This window comes from Nomascus leucogenys, chromosome 12 (assembly GCF_006542625.1).
Source record: "Nomascus leucogenys isolate Asia chromosome 12, Asia_NLE_v1, whole genome shotgun sequence".
NCBI lineage: Eukaryota > Metazoa > Chordata > Mammalia > Primates > Hylobatidae > Nomascus > Nomascus leucogenys.
In genome coordinates, this window is record NC_044392.1 from 8,560,431 (window position 1) to 8,579,746 (window position 19,316).

The 19,316-nt window shown below is 54.7% G+C and overlaps 1 protein-coding gene across 1 annotated transcript in view; it reads left to right on the top strand.

The window, feature by feature from the left end:
• The first annotated feature begins 2,395 nt into the window (after positions 1-2,395).
• The window catches only part of BMP8A (bone morphogenetic protein 8a), a 34,606-nt gene continuing 17,685 nt past the window's right edge, over positions 2,396-19,316 (top strand). The window contains exon 1 of the mRNA XM_030823519.1: positions 2,396-3,089. Within this exon, the coding sequence (XP_030679379.1) occupies positions 2,756-3,089 (334 nt within the window). The 5' untranslated portion in view covers positions 2,396-2,755. The remainder of the gene's footprint in view (positions 3,090-19,316) is intronic.

Consider the following 19,316-nt stretch of genomic DNA (forward strand, 5'->3'; position numbering starts at 1 on the left):
CTGCTCCCACTTCCCCGCTCCTCTGCCCTTCCAGCCACTTTGCTGGCTCCTCTGTGGGAGCACAGCTTTCATTTTGCCTTGGGAAATTGCCGTGTTCACCAGCTGTCACCCCTGTTGCTGTGGGGCTGCTAAGGGGCAGGGGGCTTGTCTGCTCCATCTCTGGTTCAGGGCACAGCATAAAGCAGCTCACGATGGTTGTTGCTGAACTAAATCGTGGGCAGAGGCCCTTGGAATGGCTAAAATCTGCTGTTTAGGTTTATGGGAATGTGAAGCCCGTTGTTGAGAGAACACAGCTCTATCTCCACATCCTAAATTGAAAAATGATTTCTGTTACAAGAATCAGCCCAGCACTGGGCAGCTTGCAGTCTAGCTGGGAGCCCAGAATTGCACAAAACAAACCTGAGAATTGTACAGGCTGGATCTAGGGCCTCAAGTGATGTGCAGTGGATTCAAAAGGGGCGTGCAGAGAGGACAGTGAAGGGGGCATGGGCAGGAGATTCCAAGACTGACCAAGATGACATGGGGACAAAGCCTTGTGGATTCAGCCTCCTAAACAGCTTTCTCCTCTGCCCGTCCACCCCATCACCATTAGAGACTCATTGTACCCACCCCCACATCTGATTACTGTACCTGCCTCCAACTGCAGGGCCCTGACTCCTGTCTCCCTCTGATCCATATTCCGCTCTGCTTCCATGCTCTGGTCTTGGGTACTTGCAACAGTTATTCTGCATTATCCTTAGCTCAGTATCCTTGCGGGACAGTCCCAGTCCACAGAGTAGCCCCGGCTACCAGTCCTCATCTGCTCCGCCCGGAGTTGGTGCAGGTGCCTCATGTGGGGCGCTCTGGGGACCGCGCAGAAAATTTACGAGCAGTGTGGAAATATACCTGTTGGGTAAAAGACAAACTAGGCACGTGTTTAAGGCACCAGCAAATGACTATTTGGATTAAGAAATTGATGTAGAAAATTTTATTTAAGTGATGACTTCAAAATGTGATTTTGAGGGCATTATACAGTTGCTTCGAGGTTTAATCTTCAATCCACATGGCGGGGCACCATAATCTCTGGTGCCCAGGGCCCTCGTCTAGCCCCTGTTGAGGCCCTTTGCGGTCCCTCCCTTGCCAGCCCCTCCAGCCTCCGCCATTTGCCCCCTGGGCTCTCCAGGTTCCACTGCCCCCCTGCCCCAGCCCAGCTCCACTGCTGTGTGACCTGGCGTAATTCCCTTAACCGCCGTGTGCCTCAGTTTCCTCATTTATTAAGAGAGGAGGTTCCAGTGGTATGTACCCCCTAACGATGTGCGAGCATCACAGAAATGACACGAGACACACACTCAGAACATGCCTTGCGCGTGGCAAGTGCTGACTGTTACCATTATTAGGCTCCCCAGCTGGGGTCTCAGGGCCTTGGCACAAGCTATTCCCTCCGTCTGGAGCACTTTCCTCCACTGACCTTTCTTGGCGCTCCAGGTCAACTCCAGGAGCCTTCCCAGCGCAGTCTATGTGCCTTCTCCTTCCGCAGCGCCTGAACCACACAGGAATAATTATGTAAGGTGAGAGCGCGCCCAGGGAAGAGCAGGGTGTGCAGAAAGGGACTGAGTCAGTCGAGACGTTTCCGCTGGGATCCTTCTCTTGCCAAGCCTGCACCGGGGCCGTGGGGACTGAGAAGATGTGCACAGGTGGCTCCCGAGTGCTCGGGAAGGGCCCCAGAGCTTCTGGCCCGGCTGGAGGCAGGAGGCGGAGCCTCCTCCGCCAAGCTGGATCAGTACCGGGGACGCAGGGCGCACAGCGAGGGCTGGCGGGTGCGGCCCGACTGGGGCGCTGCCCGGGCTCACGCGGGAGCCAGGTGGGGGACGCAGGGAGAAGCAGCCGAGCAGGTGCCAGGAAGGAGGCGCCCGCAGAAGCGCATGCAGGGGCCACGGGGAAGGCGCCAGGAGGCGGTGAAGGGCCGCGGTGGCCAGAACCCGGGCAGGCTGCTGCGGGCAGAGGAACGTGCCCCACCCGCGGGGCTTGGCTGGTACCACCCGGCTCTCCAGACGGGGCTACGGCCGCGTGTCGGGCCCGGTGGCGACCCCGGCATACCACGGCGGGGCGGCCGGGTGGCACCACTGGCGGGACCGGGACGGCGCCGCGGCCTTAGGATCTCTGCGCCGAGGCCCGCGGCGGGAGCCACGACGGCCCTGACCACGCTGACGCCCAGGCTACAGGCTCCTCGCCCGGACCACCCGCCAGCCACGCCGAGGTCGCACTTCGGGGTCGCCTCACCCGCAACACCTGCCGCCGCCCCGCGCCCCTCGCGGGCGCGGCCTCGTGGCCTTGCGCCCAGGCTCCGCCCCCGCGCCCCCATTGGTCAGTCCTGGGGGTGGGCGGGCGGCACCGACGGCTGAGCGGGAGCAGGGACTCGCGGGAATCGCGCCGCCCGGGTCGCTGGGAGCTCGCTCGTCGCCCCTGCTCTGCGCAGACCGCAGCCACAGCCGGACTGGTGGGAACGGCGGCGACAGACGGATTGACTGACAGTCCCAGGCGTCAGAGCAGCCTCGAAGCGTTGGCGTCCGCGTCCGCGTCAGCGTCCGCTTGTCCCGGAGCCTGGGCAGGTGCCGCGCGGAGGGCGCCCCAGGGCCAGCGCTGAGGCCGCAGACGCCGCCCGCCGAGCCCCGCCCCCTGCTCGCCGAACTCAGCTCCCTGTTCGCCGTCGGGGCGTCCCCGGGCCCAGGGGCGGCCGCGGAGCTGATGCGCGCCCGCTGAGCGCCCCCGGCCCGCCATGGCCGCGCTCCCGGGCCCGCTCTGGCTCCTGGGCCTGGCGTTGTGCGCGCTGGGCGGGGGCGGCCCCGGCCCGCGACCCCCGCCCGGCTGTCCCCAGCGACGTCTGGGCGCGCGCGAGCGCCGGGACGTGCAGCGCGAGATTCTGGCGGTGCTCGGGCTGCCTGGGCGGCCCCGGCCCCGCGCGCCACCCGCCGCCTCCCGGCTGCCCGCGTCCGCGCCGCTCTTCATGCTGGACCTGTACCACGCCATGGCCGGCGACGACGACGAGGACGGCGCGCTCGCGGAGCGGCGCCTGGGCCGCGCCGACCTGGTCATGAGCTTCGTCAACATGGGTGAGTGCGGCCGCCAGCGCGGAGACCCTCGGAGTAAACTGGCTGCAGGGGAGGGGCGCGCCTCCGCGGGCGGTGCCGGGCCCTGGCCGAACGGGAAATTACAGACGGTGGACGCGAACCACAGGGGAGTGGGACCGCCGTGGTTAGGGAAGGTCTAAGGGTCATGGGGCCCCCTGGGCTGCGGGGTGGTCAGGAGCAGGGTGTGGGAGACTGTGGACTCCCAGGCGCTGCCTTCACCCTGCCCCAAACACACCCAGGAGTAAGAATCAAGTGATGTCTTTGCCCACCTGGGCTGCCCGGGGAAGACATCCTGGTCCTGGGGAGACAGGTGAGTAAACAGAGGCCAGGATGCTGTCACTGTGATAAGGGCAGTACTGAGGAGAGGGACAAAGTTCAGCGTGGAAACCTGTGGTCATCATCAGAGTGACCAGAGCTGAGTCGCGTGCCCTGAGTCCACAGCAGGCTCTTCCCTGTGCGGAGCCTGGGTGGGGTGCGGCTGTCAGGGGAGCGGCTGGGGAAGGAGCAGACTCAGCTCCGTGGGGCAAGGACTGTGGCCTTGTCACCCTGGGCCCTGCACCTGGCATGTGGCTTGGTATAGGGTGAGTGTCCGGTCCTGTGGAATGGCCCAGTGGGCAGGTGGACCCACTGTGTTCTCCCAGGCAAAGCCCGGCTTTTCCTGTCTGCAAACATCTTGTATCAAACCCTGGAGCTATTTATTCCTTAAGATCTCAGATTTTTTTTTTTTTTCCAGTACTAAACTCTTTGGTCTATGGTCGTGTAGTTACTGTTGGTCAGGTCCCCCATCTGCTTTGCCTCCTGTCTGTGGCTAGTGCCGGGCCGGGGTCTGGGAGCCAAGGACCATAGCTCAGCCCGAAGTCGGGGAGCTGTGGAGCTGAGAGCAGGGAGTGGGTACCTCCCCAGCCGCTAGCCTCCCTCCACAGACAGCATCATTAATTCTTCATCCTCCCGACAACCCTGATAGCAGCCACGGTCTTCATCCCTATCTCCCAGATGAGGACAGTGAGGCTCAGAGAGGCAGCGCCATGCCTACGACAGCGCAGCCTCTACGCCGCTGAGCCAGGACAGGCCCAGGAAGCCTGACTGTCCATCCAGGGCTCCATGAGATGACATTTCTGTTGTCAGGTCAGGCTTTCAGGGTGCAGAGAGCTTTCTGAGGAGTCTGGGCTGAGGAACACAGGGGACTGAGCCACAGCAGGTTTTGTGGGGCCATCAGCCATTTGCTTTCTACACTAGGGTAGAAGAGGGCATGGCCAAGCCTCTGCCTCCCGCAACCCAGAGCTGGTGGTGGGGGTGAGCAGCAGGAGGCAGCCGTTCACCATCGCTGAACGCCCAGTGTCAGGCACAGGACTCTGGCCGGTGGGATCTGGATGCTGCTTTTGTAGTTAGAGGACAGGGTGGGGATGTGGGACAGAGGAGACCATCTGTGAAGCTGGGGCTGGGGCTCTGTCATCAGGACAGGCTGACACTGGGCTCAGGACCAAGAAGAGTTGTCCAAGAATGTCCCTGGGGGAGCCGCCCATCAGAATGAGTCACCACCACCCAGCCCACATCCTACCTCCCCTGGCATCTCCTGGGTCAAGGCATGCACAGCCTGGTAGCGCTGTTGCTGTGAATTGGGCAGGGCCTACCCCTCTGTGTGACCTTAGGGAAGTTCCTCACCCTCTCAGCCTTGGTCGCTCCTTATAAAATGAGGCACCTGGTGATCTGTCCTCAGGGTTGTTGTGTGATTGGTAGAGGGGCAGGAGTAGAAAGTCTGTGCTGCTCCCCTCAGAGGGTGAACCTGGACCTGGGCACTGTTGGCCTCCCAGCTGTGGCCCAGCCTTAGTGTGGAGGTGACAGGAACATCTCCACATGTCTTATACACATGAAACCCAGAAATGAATTCTAAAAGCCAATCAAAGGTGTTTGTACTCATTTTTAAAATGAAAAGTAGCGTGTGAACTTTTTCTTTTCTTTCTTTTTTTTTTTTTTTTTTTTTTTTTTAAGAGGCAGGATTTCACTGCATTCCTCAGGCTGGAGTGTAGTGGTGCAATTATAGCTCACTGCAACCTCTAATTCCCGGCCTCCAGCAATCTTCCTCCCTCAGCCTCCCCAGTAGCTAGGGCTACAGTTGCACACCACCACACCCAGAGAATTTTTAAATATTTCTTGTAGAGACGGAGAGTCTCACTATATTGCCCAGGCTGGTCTTGAACTCCTGAACTCAAGCGATCCTCCCACCTCAGCCTCCCAAGGCGCTGGGATTACAGGCATGAACCACCATGCCTGGCCACATGTGAACTTTCACAGCCTTACAATTCCTCATTTAATTCATGTGAGACTGTTTTGCCAGCCCCGTTTCATGCGCTCAGAGAGATTAAATGGCCAGCCCAGGGCCACACAGCACATCCAAGGTGCATCCACGGCTGTGGATTCCAAATCCCAGCTTCTTCCCGCACCAGCTCTGAGCACTTCATGAAGACTCGGGGCGTCCAGCGCTGTGGGATTAACAAGCAGATCGTTGTTAGTGGAAGCCCAGGCTGCGGGTGGGCGCAGCCAGCTGTCAGAAAGGCCTTCTTTATTCTGCTGTGCTAACTGCACTAGTAGAACTCTCTCAGAGTAGCTTTAACTGGTAATTACTGAGGCCGGGTGGGGCGGCGGGGGGGCATGGATTAGACACATACCAGGATGCTCTGCATGTTTGGAGGCCCCTGGAGGTTGGTGGCCCTTCTCCTGCCTCAACCTCCCTAGTAGCTGAGATTATAGGCATGCAGGCAGAGGCCACCAAGGGATCTAATAGCAGGGTCGCTGTGGTGTCACCGCCCACACCCAGGCTCCCACACCTGCTCCCGCCAGCTCCACCTCTCCTATCAGCTTCATCTGACTCCTGAATAGCCAGGCCTGGTACCCCTAGGGCCCAACTCTTGATGGCAGCCTGTGGGACCCAGGGGGCGGGGCTGTCACAGGCCTCCCACCATGGCTCAGGCCTCTGTGCAGAGCAGGTGCTTTAGGAAGCCAAGCCTGTGTCGTGATGTTCAGAGCCTGCACTGGGAGGCCAGGGCTGGGGTCAGAGCCGGGGCCCTGCCTGGCCTGTCATCCATATCAGCCTGTAGACCTGGGCTCTCTTGGGCAGGACAGTGATGGAGCGGCTGGATTCTGTCCCTGGTCTCTCTGTGCTCAGGGAGGGGAGAGCCCTGAGCTGGGAGGCAGGACCCAGGTTCTTGTGCTGCCTGGGCCCACCATTAACTCCTGCATGTCCTGAGCCACGGCCCTTCCCTTCCCTAGACCTCTGCTTTCTCGTCCATTCTACGGTGATGGCATCAGAAAAGCAAGGTGCCTCCCAGCCCTGACCCTGTGGCTCTGTGGCAGAGGCGCCTTCCCACAACACCGCCATGCCTTGGCCCCAGTGCCTCAGGCCGGCCCGGCCCCTCGTGAGGGAGGAAGGATGGCAGGAAGGACCACCTCTGCACACTCCTTCTGAATCCTTCTCCACCCACGTCAGCAGAGAGGCAGGTGCCCATGTTCCAGATTGAGAAACTGAGGCATAAGCAGGACTAGCAGGCAGAAGTCCAGCCAGGATCAGAATGCAGGCAGCTTCGTTTTTGTCCTGATCCCTTCCTGAACCAGACAGATTTGCTCCTGTGGTCTCCGGTGGCCATGGACAGGGGTGTTGATGAACAGAGCCGTCTGGATTTGGGAGAAGCAGGACTGAGTGGGAATTCAGGACCTGGCCTGGGTCCTGCTCTGCCCTTGCCAGCCGTGTGACCTGGAAGGGTGGCACCATCTCCGTGGGCCCCAGGGCCACTTCCTTTGGTTCTTTTCTAGGGACCTCTTTCATTTTCCCATTCATTCATTCAGCAAATAGTTCTGTAGCACCTACCACGGACCAGGCACAGTTTTAGTTGCTGGGGATACAACAATGAGAAAAGTAAAGTCCCTGCCCTCAGGGAGATGGCTTTCTAGTGTGAGAGGCACATAATACATACATGAGCCCTAAAGGTAACTGTCGAGTGTGCTAGACAGCAACGCCCCATCTGGAAACAGGAGGGGCTGAACAATGGCAGGACAGACAGGGCTAGATTGGGGGTTTCTAACCTGAGACCCACACACACGGAATTTGCATCCTGACACTGACACCTGATCTCAGTGTGATCTGGGCTTTCCAGTCACCCTCCCCAAGCCTCAGTTTCCTCCTCTGTAAAATGGAGATACTCATCTTATGGGGCTGTTGCGGGCTTGTGTGAGATGATACCCAGCGATGCCCACGTGCCCAGAACCTCCGCATCTCTTCCTTCATTGGTATCTCACAATTGCTGTCACATCTGTGTTTAAAAGAGAGGAGAATGAGGCTCAGAGCAGTTAGGTGGTTTTCCCAAGGCCACATAGCAGGTTGTCTCCCTGCCTCCAAGTCAGACACAGCAGCTGCCTCCACCCCAGGCCAGGTCCCCGCCTATCATTAGATGCAGTAAGTGCTGTCGAATTGAACGAAATGTGAATGTGTATTGTAAGCTGAGAAGCCTGTTGTTAAAGTATTTTTATTTGGGGGGGATTTATAAAAATAATAAATGCTCATTCTACAAAATTCAGATTCTGCAGAAGCATGTAACTTGGGTGCCCCTAGGGAGCCCCCTTCCTACCAGACAATCCCTCCAGCAACTACTTTCTGATTGTCATTGCCATGGCCTGTTCTTTGAACTTCACATAAATGGAATCTTACAGGGCATACTCTTGAGTCTAGTCTTTGGCCCAGCATACTCCTTTTTCCATTCTCCTCCATGTTGTTGTATCTGTAGTTCTTTTTTTCGTAACTGAGTTGTATTCCATTGCATGAATATACATACCACAGTCCATCCATCGTTACGGACATTCGCGTTGTTCCGAGCACTTTTATCCACATCCCTCTGTGGATGTATTAAAGCAGGGGTTTTAATCTTGCGTGTGCCATTTGGGAGCTGTGTGATGTTGAGCAGCTTGCTGAAAGTCCTGAAACTCAGTTTCCACACCTTTGAGACTAGTTCAGTGAGCCAGCCTCCTGGGGTTGCATGCAGTGTGGCCAGCTGGAGGCCGACACACAGTAGGAACTTTACAGATGGGGGCTGATCGATTGTGCCCCACTTCTGTGCCATTGCTCGTTGGGTAGCTCCTTCATAGAATACACTTACCTCCATTTTTGCTTGTGAAAACTCCACCCACTTTTAAATGAAGGTGGGTCAGGGTTTCCATAAATCTCTCTGCCCCTACCCGACAATCCCACAGGGACAGGCTCTTTCCAGGCAGAAGCCCCACCTGCATTGCGTGCACTTCTCTTAGGATTCCAGTCGCTTTCTGCCTGTGTGACCCAGGGGCTCACCTAGCGCCTCTTTCTCCTACTCCCCAGCAACCCCTGAACAACCTGAGAACAGGACCAATTCTGACTCTTCCCCGCCCCTGCCCTCCACCCTGTGGCAGGAAGTTGAGGGAAAGAGGAGCCCAGCAGGAGGCAGAGGGAGCCAGGAGGAGCCTGGGTCTGGTCGGGTGGGACAGAGTGGGGCCAGCCCTCCCTGTCTGTGTGGGGGCCGACAATGGGTGCTATAGCTCCCTGGGCCCTCCCCTGGGACCCCACGTCCCCACAGAGCCCTGCCTGGAGGAAGGTGGCTTCACTGGCGTTCTCGGGCGTCTGTTGATAGGAGGGCCTTGTGGACGGGTGACCCCCATCCCAATATGTCCCATTGAACTCCAGGGCCACTCATTTCACACTGGCCCCAAATGTGAACATCCACATCACAGGCCTCTAATCTGACACGGGCCTCTAATCTAACCCTGGAAACCCTCTGCCCCTCCTTGGCCTCAGTTTCCCCATCTCTGCAGGGTTGCCTGAAGGCCTTTCCAGCTCTGACCAAAGAATGTGCCCACCCCCTGCCTGCTGATGGGGGCTCCTCCAGGCTGAGGCACAGGGTGGGGAGGTGCACCCAGCCCCCCTCCTCCCGGAACCTCTTTCCCACAGGCAAGAGAGGATGTGTCACCGTGACCACTTGTTTCTGGAAAATTCCCACAGTTCAGTTCTTTCCCGGGATTTCACTGGAGGAATTGCGTCTTTCTTGCTCACATCTCCTGGGATCTATTCTTGGCCTTGGCAGGCTTGATGTGGTGGCGTGTGTGGGTGTTCCCTTTTAATTTGGGGTCCAGAGCTGTCTGAGGCCTGGGCCGGTAATTATGAGAGCAGCACCATTTATGGAAACAGCCCTCGAAGCAAGCCAGTGATGAGACCCGGCTGGAAATACCTCAGCATGGAGCCCTGGGCCCGCCTCGAGGCGGTGCTGAGATTTCTGGGTGGGAGGAGCCCCTTCAGGACCCACAGGTCATGAGTCCCGCCCTCCCTTGGCCTGCAGAGGCTGTGGGGCCCAAGCCTTCTTTTGGGTCTGAAGTGCCCCTGCCCCCTGCCGTTGCTGCCTGTGGAACCAGCCAGGCAGGCCCGGCCCATGCGCCCCGGGCTCTGGGGGAGCCGCTGTCCACCCTCAGGGGCCAGGCCGGGAGAGGAGGCAGGTCCACAGCAATGGGAATGTCGGTGGCTTCTGATGGAGCCACACGGGGACATGGTAGCCACACCCAGACTGGCAGTGATATGCAGCCCAAAGGGCTCTGAGTGCCGGACACTGAGCCGCTGTCCTGGGGACAAGAGGCCCTTGGGAAGAAGGGGCCGGGGCACCCCCGCTCTGGGGCCCTGGAGCACGGCGGCCGATGAGCTGACACGCGAGCCTCCCATGTCCACCCACGTGGCTCCTTCCCGGCCCTCCAAGGGCTCGCTGTCCAGAGGAACAGCCGAACCAGAGACAGCAAGCCCTGGCATGGGGGCCGGGAGAGGCTGAAAGCCTGACCTGCCTGGGGTCTGAGGACTGGGAGGCTTCTCAGCCGGACTGAGAGGGACGGGGCCACCCGGGGAGAGCAGCTTCCAGGAGGGACTCTGGCGGAGGCGTCTGCAGGCAGACGGCACAGAGGCCCGAGGGACAGATGGCAGGGCCAGCGCAGGGAGGGCCCTGGGACACTCTTCCTGTGGGCCCTTCGGGGCTGGGGAGGGTCTGAGGGGAGGTGGGACGGGTCACAGGCCACAGGATTCTGTTCTGAGCTGGAAGATGAGGGTGTCTTTTGAAGTCTCATTTTTTGGTCAGAAATAAGACAGATTTAGGTTGTCTGGGTGAGACTAAATTGCCCAGGGCACAAAAATAGCCAGAGCCCTTGTTGATGTCGGGCTGAGGGTCGCAGGGTTTGGCATCTGGAGGCCTAGCTGGTGGCCATGCCTGGTGAAGGCCACCTCCTGCCCACAGTGGCCTTTCCTGGAAGAGCAGGGTCCGGAGATTGCTTTATCCAAGGCTGGAGGAGGAGGCTGAGGGCTCTCTGATTGTTTATTTTCCCAGAGCCACAGTGAGGTGGTTCAGAAAGTAACCTTTTCTGCCTCCCATGTGCAGCTCTGCGTGGGTGGCATTGTCTGTCCTGGATTCTGAGCCAAGCCCCCCAGCCGGTGTGTCTCAGTGGAACTGGCTGTCACCAGTCCCTGTTGGCTGCAGAAAGCTCTACAGGCGCACTGTGGCCCAAGTGACTTCTCACCTCCCAGGGTCATGGACTGTCACAATATTGGTTGGCAACAATTGAAGTTTTAAAGTTCTTCCCAAGTCACAGGGCTTCTTTGAATCACTGTGCTGAGTTCTTGGAGGCTGAGAAACAGGATTTCTTGGAGATGAACTGGCCTTGCCTGTCACTCTAACCTCCTCATACACCTCAGCCCCCTGACCACTAGATTCCAACCACACCAGCCTCCTTGATGTTTCTCAAACATGCAGAGCCTTTGTATCCACTGTTCCCTCTGCCTAGAAGGCTGTCCACATCTTCACACAACTGGTTCCTTCTCCTACAGTCGAGGGTATTTTTTCCCCTTACTTTCCATGTTTTAGACTAATGAATGGATCCCTAGCATTTTTGAAACGCAGTGTTTCTCCACTACTGACAATCTTGCCTCCCAGGAAACATTTGGCAATATCTGGAGTCCTTTTTAGTTGTTGCAAATGGGGAGGGGAAGGGAGTGCTGCTGTCGGCTAAGGGGCAGAGGCCGGGGATGCTGCTCAACGTCCTGCAGTACACAGAACAGCCCCTACAACAAAGAATTATCTGGCCAAAATGTCAGTGGTGCCACAGTTGAGAAACCTGTTCAAGGTGACCCGTGTTTGATGGTGAGGATGATGATGGGCTCACCCTTTATTAGATACAAGGTTGTCTTATTCTGTCTTGTGTTGCTGTAACAGACTCCCTAAGGCTGAGTAATTTACCAAAAAAAAAAAGAGGTTTATTTTATTTTATTTTATTTTTGAGATGGAGTCTTGCTCTGTCACCCTGGCTGGGGTGCAATGGTACAGTTTCAGCTCACTGCAACCTCTACCTCCTGGGTTCAAGAGATTCTCCTGCCTCAGCCTCCCAAGTAGCTGAGACTACAGGCACCCGCCACCACACCTGGCTAATTTTTTGTATTTTTAGTAGAGATGGGGTTTCACCATGTTGGCCAGGCTGGTCTCAACCTCCTGACCTCAGCTGATCCACCCACCTCAGCCTCCCAAAGTGCTGAGATTACAGGCGTAAGTCACCGCGCCCAGCCGAAAACAGGTTTATTTGGCATGCAATTCTAGTGGCTGAAAGGCTCAAGGCTGGGCAGCTGCATCTGGTGAGAGCCTCAGGTTACTTCAACTCATGGCAGAAAGTGGAAGGACAGTGCAAAGAGAGCATGTGGTGAGAGGAAGTAAGAGAGCAAGCCAGACTTTTTAGCAGCCTCCCCCGTCTAGGGAACTAATCCATTCCCCTGAGAGGGAAACCCACCCACTGGCCCCCTCCTCCATGGCATTAGTCTATGAGGGGTTCATCCCCATGACCCAGACACCTCCCACTAGGTCCCACCTCCCATCACAGCCACATTGGGGGTCAAATTTCAACCTGAGTTTTGTCAGGGTTAAAACACATCCAAACTGTAGCAAGGGGTATATTATCTGTACTGTTCACCTTGCTTTTTTCTTTTTCTTTTTTTGAGTCAGAGTCTCACCCTGGAGTGCCATGGCACAGTGACAGCTCACTGCAGTCTCTACCCCCCAGGCTCAAGCCATCCTACCTCAGCCTCCTGAATAGACTATAAGCAAAGTGCCATCATGTCTGGCTAATTTTGTTTGTTTGTTTGTTTGTTTGTTTTGTTTTGAGACAGGGTCTCACTCTGCCTCAAAACAAAGAGCTAAAGTGCAGTGATGTGATCTCACCTCACTACAACCTCTGATGCCTGGCTAATTTAAAAAATTTTTCTAGAGACAGAGCCTCCCTATGTTGCCCAGGCTGATCTTGAACTCATGGCCTCAAGTGGTCCTCCTGCCTTGGCCTCCCAAAGTGATGGGGTTACAGATGTGAGCCATCACAGCCAGCTGGGACATTTTCTTGGAAGTACAGTTTCTGAGTCACAGCATGTATCATTTTGCTAGATTACTGCCAGATTTCCTACCCTAGGGATTGTGCCATTTTGCATTCCTGCCAGCAATGCCCAAAAGTGTTCAGGTCTGATCTTAGAGTATCTTACTCACGAGGCCTTCTCAAACATCACATCTAAAGAAACCCCACACTGGGCCGGGCGCGATGGCTCATGCCTATAATCCCAGCACTTTGGGAGGCCGAGGCGGGTGGATCATGAGGTCAGGAGTTCAAGACCAGCCTGGCCAAGGTGGTGAAACCCTGTCTCTACTGAAAATACAAAAGTTAGCTGGGCTCAGTGGCAGGCACTTGTAATCCCAGTTACTTGGGAGGCTGAGGCAGGAGAATTGCTTGAACCCAGGCAGCAGAGGTTGCAGTGAGCTGAGATCACGCCACTGCACTCTAGCCTGGCTGACAGAGTGAGACTGTCTCAAAAAAAAAAAAAAAAAAAAAAAGAAAAGAAAAGAAAACCCCACACTGGACTGGAATTGGAGGTGCCAATATGACCTCAGATATTTAAAATAAAAAATATATATATATATACCAATACATACAGATGTGTGTTTTTGCACACATTAATGTACACACATATATTTCCTAGCTCTGTCCACTGAAAGGGCCTAAAAGTATTGACACTCCAGGACAGTGAGCAACACAGTGCCCAAATCTTGGTTTCTAAATATCTCTCCAAAAAGCAAAACAAAACAAAACAGAACTCCTTGCAGAAATGGCTGATTCTAGGGATGGGGATGGAAACTCCCAGGATGCACCTAGAGCATCTTGCCGTGCCAGTTAGAAGTGCTCAGAAAAGGATGATGGGGATGGTCAGAAGGACACAGGAGCCAACCTGAAGGAGCTGCCAGTGGCCAAAACTGGAACAATTTGAGCAATGAAATAAATAACAATAGTATTGGATATAGCCGATAGAATAAGATAAATACCCTTGAATCCATATGATATAAATAAATAATTAGGCTGGGCACAGTGGCTCACACCTGTAATCCCAGCACTTTGGGAGGCCAAGGCAGGCAGATCATCTGAGGTCAGGAGTTCGAGACCAGCCTGACCAATATGGTGAAACCTTGTTGTCTATTGAAAAAAAATACAAAATTAGCCATGCATAGTGGTACACACCTGTAGTCCCAACTACTCAGGAGGCTGAGGCAGGAGAATAACTTGAACCCAGGAAGCAGAGGTTGCAGTGAGCCAAGATCATGCCATTGCACTCCAGCCTGGGCAACAGAGCAAGACTCTGTCTTAAAATAAATATTTAAATAAATAAATAACTGTAGAAGAAAGGACAAGTCTTCTTTCAAAAGAATTCCAGTTAATAAATGTAGAAAGAAAGAAGGAAATAGAAAATCACTATTCCAGCCTGGACAAGATGGCAAGACCCCATCTCTACAAAAAATACAAAAAAAAAAAAAATAGCCAGGTGTGGTGGGACATGACTGTAGTCCCAGCTACTTGACAGGCTGAGGTGGGAGGATCCCTTGAGCCCTGGGAGGTTGAGGTTGCGTCACTGCACTGCAGCCTAGGTGACCAAGTGAGACCCTGTCTCAAAAAATGAAAAAGAAAATCACTATTGGCTCATGTCTATGATCCCAGCAAAGTGAGCCAAGAGTTCAAGACCAGCATGGCCAACATAGTGAGATTTCATCTCTACAAAAAATAAATTAGCCAGGCATAGTGGCACTATGCTTACAGTCTTTTTTTTTTTTTTTTTTTTGAGATGGAGTCTTGCTCTCTCTCCCAGGCTGGAGTGCAGTGGTGCAATCTTGGGTCACTGCAACCTCTACCTCCCAGGTTCAAGTGATTCCCCTGCCTCAGTCTCCCGAGTAGCTGAGACTACAGGCACACACCACTATGCCTGACTAATTTTTTGTTTTTTAGTAGAGATGAGGTTTCACCATGTTGGCCAGGATGGTCTTGATCTCCTGACCTTGTGATCCACTCGCCTCGGCCACTCAAACATAATGAGCCCTTGTTCAATAAACAATTTTTTAAAAAATTAGCTGGGCATGGTGGGGTGTACCTGTGGTCCCTGCTACCTCAGAGGCTGAAGTGGGAGGATCACCTGAGCCCAAGTGGTTGAGGCTGCAGTGAGCTGTGACTGTGCCACTGCACTCCAGCCTGGGTGACAAGGCAAGACCCTGTCTCAAAAAAAAAAAGTGTCAAGGTTGAAAGGGAAGGAAAGACTGAGGAATAGTCAGATCAGTGGGGCCCCAAGGGAAATGACACTACATGTATTCATGTTTTAATAACATGGGGTCCTAGATTGAATCCTTGACAGAAAAAGGATATTAGTAGGACAGTTAGTAAAATTAGAGAAAAGTCTGGATTTAGTTAACAGTATCAATTTCCTGTTTTTTTGTTTTTGTTTTTGTTTTTTGAAACGGAGTCTCACTCTGTCACCGAGGCTAGAGTGCAGTGGCACGATCTTGGCTCACTGCAACCTCCGCCTCCCAGGTTCAAGCAGTTCTGTGCCTCAGCCTCCCGAGTAGCTGGGATTACAGGCACCTACTACCACGCCCAGCTAATTTTTGTATTTTTAGTAGAGACAGCGTTTCACCATCTTGGCCGGGCTGGTCTTGAACTCCTGACCTCATGATCCACCCGCCTCAGCCTCCCAAAGTGCTGGGATTACAGGCGTGAGCCACCACGCCCCCCCAATTTCCTGGTTTTCTTATACTACAGATTGGTTATGTAAGTAGCTGTCATTAGGGGAAGCTATCAGGGAAAGAATGTATGGGAAGTCTCTGCACTGTTCATGCCACCTGTCTTTAGATCTAAATAATCCTAAAGTATTTCAAAATCAAGTTAAAAACATAAATAAGGCAGCCCCCACACTCCCTGCATTATTGCCAGTCCCCCTGTCTTTGTGTACTTCCTAGCACTTAGCACATAGGCTAATCTTGTTTGTTAACTTTCATGTTTGTTATCTGACTTCCCTGCAAGCCTGTAAACCCCACGGGGGCAGGAGCTGCCCCATCTTGCTTACCTCAGTGTCTCCTGCACCTAAATAATGACTTGTGCACCATTAGTACTGCTTTAAAATGTACTGAATAATGAATTAATTCATATTCCTGGCTGTGACCAGGAAAAATGAATGAGGAAAAGTCAATATTCTTATAAAGCCTTCAGATCATGAGAAGGTAACAGTCAGGAAGTTCCTCCTTCATGCCCAAAAGTGAAATTATGGGACCCTCAAAAATAGGATCACTGTCCCAGATTTTGCAGATGAGGGAAATAAATGTACTGCCCAGAAACCTTGCTCCAAACATCAATGGCTCCTTCCAGGGCCATCATAGAGAGAGGATTCCTGGCAGGATGTATCTCAGATGATTGGGATCAGGACATTGGCCGGACAGAGAATATCTCCTGCATGGGCCCCCCAGCCTATCTGAATCTGACAGGGAGCCCTGGAATGAACTTCCCAACCTTACAACTGGCAGCAGAATTTTACTGGGAAAACCCAAGAAATCACGCTGTGCAAACCTAGGCCTTTCCCATGAATTCCCTCCATGGACCCTCAAATCAGCAGCCACTGGGAGGCAGCAGCAGGCATCGCATGCTGTGTATTGAGGACCTATCTAGAGGCCTCGAGCGCTTTTGGCCAGTTCCAGCCTGGTTTTTATGCCCCATTTCCCAGCATCAGACGGAGGTCCACGGTAGCAGAAGAAGTCCAGCGAGGAGTCAGGGTTCTGTTTCCACATGTGGGAACATGGGAGGAGATTGTATTTGGTACTTTCTGTCTGAGCCAGAACTGGGGGACCGTCCCAGTGGCATTGCTGAGGTGCTGCCGCTCAGCCAGGCATCTTTGGGAGATTCCAGACCTTGGTTCTATGGGAAGGTGGGGGCTGGGCATTCACTGACAAGGAAATGCTCCCGAATAGGGTGGGAGAAGCATTCGCTGGACCGTAACCAAGTACTGATTACCGTCAACAAACCTGGCTCTTCACAGGTTTAATTTGACCCTGTTTCAAAATGTTATTTTGCAGGCGTGGACACTGAGCCCAGAAGGTTAAGTGCCTTGACAAAGATCAGGCAGGTGAAAAGGAGGCACCCAGAAGTTGAACTGATAGATTTCCATGGTGTATTTTCTCTCATTCTATACTTTTATTTAGAAAAAAAGAAAACTGGCCAGGTGCAGTGGCTCACGCCTGTAATCCCAGCACTTTGGGAGGCTGAGGCGGGCAGATCACAAGATCAGGAGATCGAGATCATCCTGGCTAACACGGTGAAACCCCGTCTCTACTAAAAATACAAAAAATTAGCCAGGTGTGGTTGCTGGCGCCTGTAGTCCCAGCTCCTGGGGAGGCTGAGGCAGGAGAATGGTGTGAACCAGGGAGGCGGAGCTTGCAGTGAGCTGAAATTGTGACACTGCACTGCAGCCTGGGAGACAGAGCAAGACTCCGTCTCAAAAAAAAAAAAAAAGGAAAAGAAAAAGAAAAAAAAAAAAAGAAAACTGAACATCTCCCTTTCCCCACCATGGCTGCTGAGTTTCAGACGTGGCCTCCTGATGGTCCTGGCTGGATATTGTCACTTTGATACTTTAAGTTGGAAAAGCAGCTGTTAACCTCCAGAGCCATGGCTGCCACTCCTATCCCATGGCCCCTGCCCTTTCACAGCCCTGGGTGGGAAGGACAGAATCCCCACTTCGCAGACAAGGAGACTGATGTCACACAGGTTGCTCACAGAGTCAGGGCTGGGACCAGGAGCCCAGCTACTGGCCAGAGAATCTACCCTTTTCAATGCTCTCTTAGCGGCTAAAGCAGGGGCTGTCTGCCCACGAACCTTCACAGGGTAAAATCTGGGTCCCAACAAATGCTCTTCCTCAGCCCCAGCTTTTGAGAAATATCTTTTCTATCCAAAGGCACAACCACTGGCCAGCTCCAGACCCACACGGCTCCAGCAAACAAAGGGCACTCCTTTCGCCCGTCACAGTAATGCCTATTTCAGTGCCACACCCCAGGAAGTTTTATCAGTTTCTGATAAAAATCATCATTTTCCTAAAAAATTCCCAACTTCCAGGCTTGCCTGGAACAGCCAGGGGAGGCAGCTTCCTGTGCTGGAATTCCTGGGTGGTTTATCGATTTCACAAGCCCACAGCGGGGAAGTTTGGAACTCAGGTCGGTTCAGTTGAGCAAAACTGTTGAGTCAGCCTGGGTAGACCCCCAGGTCAGGCGGGGAGGGAGGCCACAGAGCATGGGCGTCCCCACAGAGCTGATGGGTTTGTGGGCTGTTCCCTCAGTCCTCGGATCCCACATGAAGTCAGCATGTGGTCTGCCGACAGGGATACCACTGAGCCCCAGGACCTACCCAGCAGCCCTGCTGTGCCCTGGGGCACAAGCACATAGAGCCACGCTTTGAAAGCGGACAGGAGAAGCCGGGACTGAGCTGCTCCATCACTGTCGCATGCCCTGTGACAGCCAACAGCATGGACTGATTTCATCTTGCAAATGGGGGATTCTTACACAGCCATGTAACACAGGGGCGTCTGCAGTTCCTGAACCCACTGAAATCGTCACCCAAGTCGTGTTGTGTGAGTGTGTTAGGGAAGAGAGCACACGTGTGTAGATATTCATGGGAGGAGGTCCAGAGCTCTGCCATCAGTGATCTCTGCCTATGGGAAGAGATCATCGCCTGCGTCACGGCATCTGAGCAGCCCAGCTCTCAGGCGAGCTTTTGCTGCGTGCCCAGCACCCTCGGGTGCTGTGGGACAAGGCAAGTTCATTTCTTCTCCGCCCTGGGCTGGGATGAGCGGCCACCTCCTCCTGCCCACACACGTCTGGCCCCGTCCCCTGCCCCGCACAGCTGTTCGCCTGCCCGTGGCTGGACCAGGTCCCCACCGCGAGGACAGGAAGTGCTCCCCACATCCGCCTCGGCCCGCACAGCCTGGTGCTTTTCCAAACCTGACTGTGGTCACTGAGCCCAGTAACCAGAGAGAATTTTTAAAAAGACTCTCAAACATATCATTGAAATCTCAGTGTTGGGTTTTGGGGAAGGCACTGGGCGGCTCCCACCCCTGCTTTCCGGAAACACAGATTTCTAGAGTTTGAAAGGGATGGGAGGCTAAAGTGAGACTGCCCTAAATATAGCGTCCTGGGTATTTCCGGATATTTCCGGACACCTGGGGAGATGTGGGCTTTATTCCGCAACTGCAGCCTTTGTTTGATTGGCAGCCCAGCCCCCGCCACGGGGCCCTGCTGCCCATCTCACTTCCAGCCCGGCCTCCACCCTCGCCTCCACCGTGTCTTCTAATTCCCCTCCACCCACACCGCCTCCCTGCTGCGCCCGTCCCCTGTGCTTCCCACTGGCCAGAGGCGCAGCCCAGGCTCCTGGCCCGGGATTCGCCTCAGTGAGACCCTCTGACTTCCCCAGCACCTGACTGGCCTCTCCAGGAGTTGTCACTCCTGCCCTGGTTTTTCTTGTTCCTTTCCATGTTTCTCTCCTTCCTCTTCCACCTTGTTCCAGAAAGGAAACGTGGGTGTCCTGCCCTCTGCTGTTTCCTGGTGCTTGCTTTCCCTGCCCTGCCCTCAGGCCCCTCTGCTCTGGCCCTCTGCCCTGGCCCTCTGCCCTGGCTGGCCGGCCCCTGCAGGGCCCATCTTCCTGACACCATGGCAGATTTGCACTCATGCCTCCGCCCAGCTCAGCTGTCAGCCCTGAGCCCTCCCCTGCCGCACCTCCCATCCAGGCAGTGGGCAGGCTCTGGATGGCTTGTGTCCCCTGAGATGCCATCGGTTATGTCGGTTATGT